General features: G+C 30.1%; 2 protein-coding genes across 3 annotated transcripts in view; both read right to left on the reverse strand.

Annotated features, from left to right (window-relative positions):
- Positions 1-29: 29 nt before the first annotated feature.
- On the reverse strand, positions 30-6,189 carry LOC116844243 (exonuclease mut-7 homolog). Of its 2 annotated transcripts, none has more exons than XM_032815501.1 (13): positions 5,821-6,189; positions 5,605-5,742; positions 5,278-5,456; positions 4,923-5,161; positions 4,664-4,845; positions 4,335-4,523; positions 4,061-4,276; positions 3,810-3,959; positions 3,468-3,746; positions 3,231-3,379; positions 1,716-2,693; positions 1,194-1,384; positions 30-1,070 (listed from the first exon to the last, which is right to left on the reverse strand). In XM_032815501.1, exons 1-13 carry the CDS (start codon positions 5,975-5,977, stop codon positions 689-691), a joined length of 3,429 nt encoding a protein of 1,142 aa, XP_032671392.1. In that variant the 5' UTR covers positions 5,978-6,189; the 3' UTR covers positions 30-688. The 2 variants fall into 2 exon arrangements, with proteins under 2 accessions (XP_032671392.1, XP_032671393.1); XM_032815502.1 differs by having other exon boundaries at positions 4,061-4,258; positions 5,821-6,188.
- Positions 6,190-8,335: 2,146 nt separating this feature from the next.
- Positions 8,336-10,848, reverse strand: part of LOC116844266 — a 22,538-nt gene continuing 20,025 nt past the window's right edge. Inside the window, exon 8 of the mRNA XM_032815561.1 lies at positions 8,336-8,468. The gene's annotated coding sequence lies outside the window, so the exon portion shown is untranslated. The remainder of the gene's footprint in view (positions 8,469-10,848) is intronic.

A 10,848-nucleotide genomic window follows, 5' to 3' on the forward strand; every position in this document is an offset into this window, starting at 1 on the left:
AAGTTACAATAGTTGCGAGAATATACACGAGCAGCGAAATAGATACACTTAATACAGTTGGCTCGTATTCGCTCTTATATGGAAGATATTGTACGTGCTCTCACGCAAAAATTGTGTATTAGAAATCTCATCTTATGGTCCTCATCATTAATCAATTCATACCTCAGATTTCTCGTTATACACATTTGATTGAAAAAAAGGCAATTTAAGTTCTAATAAACGTTTTAGATTATTTAACAATCTATGTTAATAAAAATCTCAATATTAGTAAACCGGTAGTAAACCGTTAACTTAGCATTTGTTTCAAAAATTTATCATGGCATCATAACTATGGTATGAGGTAACAAATATGATAAACAATTTAATCGGGTTAACCTTAATGGTAACATTAATATGTATAATGTATATTATTGAAACAAACGAAATATTATAAAATACAATATTGTCGTATCAGACTTGAGAAATGCAAAAAGGAATGGTAACTATATATCGATACGAATATGTATTTCTATGTCGCAAATATTAACGCGATTAGACGTCTTTAATAAGCTTGACAATATTGTATATTTTATATATCATTGGCGTTGTTCTAGGAACAATTATCATGTTCTCGAAGCTTCAAATTAAGGACAATTTTGATTTTTGCGCTTTTTCAATCCTTTCTTCGAGCTCATCACATGTAATGTACTTACTCTACAATTAAATCTTTAATAACACCGTTGAGTGCTCGTTCCAAGTGTGAACCGTCCCAATATACTTTTCCGCAATGTTCGCATATGTAAAAAACTTGCATACTCTTCAATAACTTCAGAGGGACTTTATCAATTTGTATCCGCGCCTGACATCTAGTCAAACACATCGTAATGTCGACGCTATCGACGTTTGTGGATAGACGCCACTTACGATGCTCACTGTTTGTAAGATAATTTATTGGACGTGTGAGTTCGAAGTCGTCGCTTGAAGCATCATCATCGACACTGAAGATATCGCTTTTTGATGAATCATCAAATTGATACATCTGTTCGGATGGAACCATGCGATAATGATTTCTCTTTATATTTTTTATGAAGCTGAAAATGGAATCAAAGTAATTGCTTTTATTGTATGAATTTAAGACTGGTATGTGAATTTAAAGGGAAGAGGTTTGTAAATTGATAAGATATATAGCGCGCGCTTGATTGATCGCAGCTCACCTTTGTCTCAGTTTATCCATAATATTCTTTGGAATTTTCACAAATTCATCATTATTACATTTCTGACAACGACTGAAAATGTCATCCTGCGTGACTACGACACTGAAATACCTCAATACTTCGCACAGCTGTTTGTCGGGTATATCTTCCACTACCCTGTAGCATTTCTCCAGTGGTATGTACTTCTCGAACTAAAAATATCAGTAGTTAATTAATAATTATTAAAACAAGTGCCATATAGACTGCGTTTACGCAATTTACGTTTACACGGCAACTCAAAAACTTAGCTTAGTATTGCATAACACGCGTAATCTATATTTACAATGATAACATAAAACCGATTTAACAATTCCCATTGTTGATCAAATCGATTTTACGGTGTTTATCTAAACGTAAATACTATGGTATATGGATGTTACTAAATGTTAGTTTGCGGTGTTACACATGGTAATTTCTAAAACAACGCGCGCATACTCGTAGAATCAACCATAACGACCATACAAAATATAAATCGAATCTTACTTTGTGATAGTTTCTGTGACGCGTCAACAAAAATCTATTTTCAGTCATCGCTAATGTAGCGGATTCGTTTCCTCCTTCATCAAATAACACGTGTACGCAGTCCACACCACACATTCGTAATCTGCTACTCAAGCCACCCAACATCGAGTCACAAACAACACGCCACGTGTGTGCGGCGATTGGATCACGGCACTGTTGAACAGATTGTGGCCTACTATAACTCTGGATAGTTCTTATTTTATTTTGAACATCTCGCTTATTCTGAAAATCTTGTTTACTCTGAACGTCTTGTCTATTGCGAGAATCTTGTCTACTCCAAGGATCTTGTCTATTTTGAATATCTCGTCTATCTTGATTATCATATCTATTATGATTGTCACGTTTACTTTGATTATCGTACCTAGTCTGACTGTCGTATCTGTTCTGACTCTCATGTCTGCTCTGGTCATTGTATCTGCTCTGGCCATCATATCTGTTCTGACCATCGTATCTGCTCCGGCCATCGTATCTACTCTGGCCATCGTATCTGTTCTGGCTATCGTATCTGCTCTGGCCATCGTATCTGCTCTGACCATCATATCTATTCTGACCATTGTATTTACTCTGGCCATCGTATTTACTCTGGCCATCGTATTTACTCTGACCATCGTATCTCTGATTTGTGTATCCAGTTCTGTCCTGTATTTGTTTGTTGTCGCGCATATTATAATTATCGTTTTTGCTATAGTTATTGTATCTGTTGTAATTATCATGTTTGCTATAATTATTGTTTCCGTTGTAACTATCCGGTTTATTATAGCTATACTTTTTTTGGTTATCGTATTTCATACGATTATCATATTTGTTCTGATTACTCTGTGAATACCCTTGTTTAGGTCCATGGTTAGTCATCCCATCATATTTTGGCACAGCTCCTGTATTCATAAGGTAATTTTCGTTGCTTCTATTGCCCATTGCGAACTTAGAATGCATAGGTTTCTATAAAATAATTAACACTTAATTTATAAGCACACATACAAATCGGTAATGAAATTAATCAAACAATAAATTTGTTTGATATTAATTGTATTTTAATCTATTATTACATAAAGCATGCATTTATAATTGAAAGTTGTGAAATAACATTGACTATTATAACTTAATCTATATAAAATGTCCATAAAATAGAATGTATGTCTATTCCCTATAACCCTTTGATCAATCTGTATCAAATTTTGCAGTTATTCTCCAGGATCCTGCACAAAATATAGGCTATCATGAAACTTGAATACCCCATCTTCTCCTCCTGATATCATCTTTTTGACAATTTATGATGACTTGAGTAAAGCACTTCACACATCACAAAGAATATTATTACAAACCAATTATTTATATTTAAAGAAGCAAAAAGAATTATATAAATTTGGAAAACAAAAAATAATTTCTATTTTCTAATCATTAAAGTTACAAGTTACTTTATGTTTTATTTACTGAATTATATTAACATATATTGATATAACTCTTTGTCATTTGTACCTTGTACGTAGATTTATTCGGATGTGTTTTTTGAAACTTCTGTGGAATATGTTGTATCTCATTACAAATATCTTGAAACGGTATATCCATATCTAATGAACATTCAGCTAGTACATTATAGATCTCCAATAAACAATATGCATCCAATGCTGTTACGATAAGTAGACAAATTATAAAAATATTAAAGCTTTGTATCCTACAATTAGAAAAAGAAATTTTCTAGAAAAAGAAACTAACCAGCATATGTTATCTGATTTTCTCGCAATGGTCTCAATTCCCAGTTTGAGAACTGCTCGGACTTGTTAAGTTTTTGCCCAAAACATAATTCCACGAGCCTGCTTAAGCTCTTTCCTGTGAATTTGGGATCACCTTTATATGGGAAAACGAAGTTGCAATCATCTACTAATTTATTCCATAGATGCATTAAATCGAGGTATCCTTGCCCATATGTTTTTATACATGATAAGGCAGGTAAATTTTTGCGTATTATTGTCATATCGTGTGCGATTCCAAATCCTGTATAATACACATAATATTAAAATATAACATTTTGTATAATATTATTTCAAAGATACATACCTATCTTAATTATATCCTGGTTCCCAAATAATATAAGACCGAGTTCACTCCACAGCTCACATAATTCATTGCTAAGAGTAGTTACATCCAATATATAAACATTTTCATTAGTAGCGATCTGTATAAGTGCTAACTCTGATTGTTTAGTTCCTGTTAATACAATAATGTTTTTTTTAAATAAATGCAAATTTTCAGTATTTACGCGTTCAAAATTTGATTTAATTTTATAAAATTTTATATTATTTTATTACCAAAACTAGGCTTCCACTCGCTGTCAATTCCAACCATATCAACACCTCTTAATCCATTATCAAGAAATTCTTCAAATAAGCGTACATTATCTATTACTTTAATACAAACTCTAGGTAGTTTTAAGACGTAATAATTTGTATTACTTTCATCTAATAGCCGATTTCTTTCACTACTAATGGATGCACCCTCATTTATGCCTGCAAAATATATATATTCTTTCAGATATGAAGAATATTGAGATGTTATTCTTATTTATTTATTTTAGATCATTACTTTCACCATCCTGTTCTTCTGCATTTATGATATGCCATGGCCACTGTTCTTTAGGTATCTCAAATTCTCTTGCCCAGTACAAGCCTTCTTGTACATCATTAACATTAACCAACATTGAGAGTAGATTTGCTTGTAAGACAGCATCATTGCCTGCTGCTTCTCTTACCATCTCCCTCCAGCTATCGACACCTGCAATAGAGTAAATTAACTTAAAAAGATACTAATGTTACACATTTTTATAATCCAGTAGAAGTAATTTTTAAATGTAGAAAAGAATAGATGCTCATTCATCTATATTAGGACAGGATATTAAAAAGATAGACACTTACTTAAACTACCATCAATGTAACGCTTATGTATAAGAAACTGTATTGCTCCTTCACTTCGTTTTGTATTTAAGTGAGGAGCTAAATCAGGTGATAAATTATGTTGTTTTATTAAACGTGCAATAAGCTTAGTCATTGGACGAACATGTGATATTGATATCTTAACATCTGATATATTATTTTTCCTAAAAGAATTAATTTTTGTAAGCAAATTTCAAATAACAATATTTCCAAATACCTAGTATTATATATTATCACTTACTGAATAAACTGATTCAATACAATCTGCATGTTTTGTTTTGGTGCTATTAAATTATCTAAATATTTTATCAAGGCTTCTTGTATATCTGGGCAACCAACTAAAAACTCATCCATCACTGCCAACTTATTTTGTAATATAAGAGGTATTAATAATATTTCTGGATTCTTAAAGTACTCTTGCAATTGTAATAACGCAGCATATTGTGCAGCTTCTTTATATTTTTGTTCTTGAATCATTTTCTGAAAAAAAATATATGTTTGTCTATATATATATATAAATATATAGTATATCTTATTTATTTATATATATATATATATATATATATATATATTTAAATATACTTTGAATAACATACCTGTATTAATTGTAAGAACATTTCTTTATGTTCCATAAACTCATATACAACAGAAACTTTATTCATTAAATGTTTCTGTTTGGTTATTAATTTGAAAACTGCTAATTTCAAATCAGGAACAAGACAATCCTTATAAGCCTCTTTTCTATCTTCAAGCCAATCTGAAAATTCTTCTATGACTGTAACAGAATCAAAATTACAAGTTTATTATTTTAAGAGAATCTGTCATTTCATGTTATATACAAACAATACCTTCCACACATATATAGTTATATAAAATTATATATACTAAAAACTGCATATTGAATAAATATTGAAGAAGTATACCGTCAAGCGCAAGCTCTGTAGACTTTATATGTTTTATATTTGGCATATTTGCCAATATTTTTAAAGTACTAAGATATGGATTTGGTGCTGTTTCAAAGTAATTTATCAATGTTTTGCTAACAATATCGCATTTCTTCCCTAAAAACATAATTACCAATTAATTTAAACTCTATAAGATTAAATGAAATATTGGTTATATTAGAAAAGTCAGCTTACATAGTGACCACATATGGTGCAGAGTTTCTATCCATTTCTTCGTGGTACTATCTATCGACGAGAAGAATAATAAATCCGAGTCAACATCCCAACGACTATCCGCCGCTTCCTCATCGAAGGAATTGTCGAGATTTTGAATTTTCCTCACTTTCGCCATGATAATTGCAAATTCCAAAATTCGTTTGAAGATTCGTTCCCAAAAATTCAATGCTGTAAGAGAACACTTCGTACCGATTCTCGCGATAAGAAAACAATAGAACACATATAATATTGTTCATTTGACGTCAAGGTTGCAGTGTCAGCAGATAAATCTGAGCCGGGACTTCACCCACGACGTCACGTATCCTTCGTGTCTCAAATTAAACATTTTCCAATGAAATACATTACACCTAGATACGACTGTCGCACATTGAATGCGGCGCGCGTGCCTTATGGTAAAAAAGTAAGGAGGCAACCAATCACTTTCCGCAACCTATTAGATCCGATCTACAATAGGTGTAGTAAGATTTAAGCCGTAAGAAATTGACCAATCACGATTGATTATTCTTCTATAATTCGATTATGATTGGTCAATTTCTTAAAACTTTCTACCCTATCGATATCGAGATCCCCTATCGTAGATCGAGACTTAAGGGCCGTCTACAATAGAAAATCGTACGTCGTAGCAGTAAGAAATTGACCAATCATACTGGATTTTTACAAGAATAGCCAATTTATGATTGATCAATTTTTTACTGCTACGGCGTACGATTTTCCATTGTAGATGGCTCCAACTTAAGGCTGGTTTATGATGATCGTAATCCGTTTACTTATGCCGAAACCATAAAAATTGACCAATCACAATCGATTATTCTTCTATAATGATACATTTCAAACATTGAAAATTCAAATATTGTTCAAACATTGTTTCATTGATGTTTGAATGTTTGATATTGAACGGAATGTTTTCCGTTTTTGTTCCGTTCCGTAACAGTTTCGTGTCATGTGAAACCCACCTATCAAACGGAACGGAATAAAAACGGAATTACTCTGATTGGCTGACTCCATATCTCTTTTCCGTAACTGTTCCGTTCCGCTATTTCTTTCTCCATCTGAACGCACCCTTATGTGTTTCGTGGCAATAAAATCGTCAACATTTTAAATATTAGAGATATTTTCAACAATATACGCGTTTTGTATCGTGCAATTCTTAAAAAATAAATGATTCATTGTGATTGGTCGCTGAGAATCAAGAATATCGATATCTTCGAGAATTGAAATCATTGAAATAAGGTAAACGTCCCAGTGGTCGAACATACATGTCCCAATGATTGACATATTGGTTTTGTATTTTTCTTTGTTGAAATGCCTTTCAATATACAAAACAATATAATAAATGAAAAGAAATATTTAGTTACTTTATGATTTTTATTTATTGATAAGCATCTTAACAAACACAATATTATATTATATATTATAGTATATTATTAGTAATTCAATTATCGGTACACGTTCAATCACTAGGACGTTTATCTTATGTACCTACCTTCAGTCGGTTAAAAAACGACTCGCGACGCGGTAATTTTGCTTTTAGAACGTTGATCCGTAGTTTTCATGATTTGGACTCGCTGAAGAAATTCCGCAGATATATTTCGAAACTTTCGTAAGTGTTATATTTTATATTTAATAAAATATGTAATAGAATGTCGTAAAATAAATATAAGAAATGAATGTTGTCGGCAGGAATGTAGGACAATTTCGGGATATTATGACCCTCAGATAGCACAGAGGTAAATAAAGTTCATAGAGAATTCACTTTAAAGAATATCTAAAAAATTAGAAAAATGAGTATCTAAAGAATTTCTGAAGAATTATCCGAGTCTAATTCATTTTAAAGTATTTCTTGGAACTTCATTACAATGAATATTTCGCAAATCATTACTTGGGATATTCTGAGAATCCGTGAAAAATTATTATTATTAACTAATTTTATTTACATTTTTATGGTTACATTAGACAGATATCCCATCACTTATAATATCATTGATTTATATATTTATACATAAATTTAATTAATTTAATTAAATCTTTTAAGAGAGCGAGAGAAGTAGATTTTCTTTTTTTTTTAAATGTATTCTTTTATAGTTACTCAAAGTTTATAGTCTTTTATGACTTTGTCTATTTAGTAACAGTTAAAAATAAAAAATTTTTACCATAAAAATTTAAAGATAACAAAATGCCCATATAGCACAAATGTTTACTATATATCCTAAGAATGTTCTAAGAATATTCTTAGGATATCTAGTAAATATTTGTACTATATGGGATGAAACGTGCAGAATTTTGTAGATCTCATCTTATTAGCTAAGAATTAAATTAACAATAAAAGTGTACAGAATTATAATTTTTATTAAAATTAAATCATTTTATCAAAAAATTATATTACTGTATATTTATTACAACATATATAGATAAAATATAAGATATCAATCGAAAAAGTGATGTAGTGTCTAAAACAATATCTCATAATCCAGAGATACTTTAGGTCCAAGTTTGAGTCCCTCAATCAGTGCCAATGAGAATTTTTAAATGTGATTATAACATTGGAATCAAGTAATCTAAAATTTTCAAGTCAAATCAGCAAATGCTGACATTTTTGTGAATAGTTTCTGTTAGAAAAAATAATACATCTCATATATAAAAAAAATTATAAAGCATACATCTATTGCCCACACAGCAGAGATGTCCAAAATATATCATAAGGATATCCTAAAAATATTTGGGATATGTGACATCTTCAAGATATCCTTATGATATATTTGGGACATTCTTGCTGTATGAGTGTTCCATAATTCAAAATGAATACTTTAAGAAGTAGTCAGAAATTCCAATTAACGCATGTAACTTTCTTAGTCATTCATTTCTAAAGTATACTTCATTTTTAAAATATACTCTTACGAATTCTTAATGAATTACCATTCAAGAAAGAAGAATATTTTGAGAATACTTTAGAAATTCATTGTGCTATCTGGGGAAGATTCGGAGTTCAAGGTGGCTGCATTGCAACATTTTTTAATAACGCTTTCGATTCACAACAAAAGTAATTCATGTTGATAACATAATGCATTTATTATGCACATATATGTCATATAAAAATTTCTTCAAATTTTTTAAGAAAAACTTCGACAATATATACATATATAATGATTACAATAATAAATCGATATAAAACTGTAGTCTCTATTAAGAACGCAGGTACTACATTCATACATACCCAATAAATATCATGTAACAATAACATTACATTAATGTCATAATTCCCACTCAACAATTGGTCTGTTCTTTCCAACTGCACTGCCAAATTGGTGCAATAAATTAAAGTAAGAAAAAACATACTTCTCTCCCTTTAACTTATTGCATTAGTTTAGCAGTGCTAAACTAAAAAAAAAAAAAAAAAAACAGACCAAATGTAACTGTCCCAACGAGAACGTAGACGTCGATTTGACGTCTAACCGACGTCGGAGAAGTCTAAGTTACGTCTAGTCTAAATGCACGTCTAGAAAAATAGCAATTTAGACGTCTTCTATTTTGAGTAAATTCTAATGTTTTCTAAAGAATCCATTCATAATGTATTGACCATTAAAAGAGAGTTTTCGATAAAATTTCGGAATTTTATTTTATCGATTATTTACAATCTCTTTAGACATCTATTCGATATTGAATCGATGTCTAATATCCCAATGAGAAATGACTTATCAATCGACGTCGAAAAGACGTCGAATTTGACGTCTATTTGACGATTTCGACGTCGATAAATAAGTCATTTCTTACTGAGATCGCGCGCGTTTTACATAAAAAATTTATTCTAAATGGAAACGTCAGTTTTTTTTTTTTAGATTTCCGATTCAATTATAGTATTACAAAGATAGGAATGTCAGATTACTCGAAAAACATTAAACTGGAAGAAATGATCAAAGTCATTTTGCAAATAACTACATAAACAATAACTTTAGAGATATTAAATAGACAGGCGAATCAACGCGTGTATTTGCTAGGTACGTTATAATATACTGTGAACACTGTAAGTATACATTTTATAAGCATAAATTGTAAGAACATCATTGGAGTCATTGGAACACCGCGTGTCGCTCGATCGTCAGGTTAAGCAACGCAGTCAGGATGGATGGGAGACTACTTCGAATTCGAAATTTTCGAGGTAGAATTCGCGAAAGTTTTAGCGTATGTTTGATAATCTTCGGTTTCTAGCAGTTTATAAGACATAAAGAAAATTAGGAATTAGTTATTTTTATGAAACAATCTAGTGAGAAATGACTTATTGATCGATGTCGAAATGACGGTCTATTAGACATCTAAATGTGGGCCGTTTTTAGGTTGATATAGATCTTAATCTAGATTAGACGTAGAATCGATAGATAGACGTCGAATCGACGTAACCTTTCTCGCTGGGGTTATATATACTTATATTGTTGAATGGGAAATCATAACATTGATGTAATATTACTGTTACTTACTGGAATATTCTTTCTTATATTGTTTCTTACTAGAATATTCTACTGTTGTTTACTAGAATATTCTTTAATCAATGATACAACTAAAAAAGGTAATTTAAAATTTCAATAAAAAATATATTTATTATATAAAAATAATTAAAATTAACTTAAAAAATTTTTATCTTTTACACAATAATTTACTTTTCTTCAAATATTTTATTAAGGGAAATAAAATCTATCAATTTCTTGATAATCAATTTTCAAAATTAATCAAAATATTATAGAAATTGTTAAAACAATAAAAAAGATAAATGGTACATATTAGTTTCTTATCTTTTAATTTTAATAAAAACCTGTATAAAAACGCTTAAATTTGCATTTTTACTTATATTTTTATGAAAAACTACCTCTGTTGTACCATTTATTATGAAACAATTATAATAAAAAAAAAAAAAAAAAAAAAAAAAAAAAAAAAAAAAAAAAAAAAAAAAAAAAAAAAAAAAAAAAAAAAAAAAAAAAAAAAAAAAAAAAAAAAAAA

Source organism: Odontomachus brunneus, unplaced genomic scaffold, assembly GCF_010583005.1.
Source record: "Odontomachus brunneus isolate Ranch 3 - 2012 unplaced genomic scaffold, Obru_v1 Obru_scaffold_040, whole genome shotgun sequence".
Classification (NCBI taxonomy): domain Eukaryota; kingdom Metazoa; phylum Arthropoda; class Insecta; order Hymenoptera; family Formicidae; genus Odontomachus; species Odontomachus brunneus.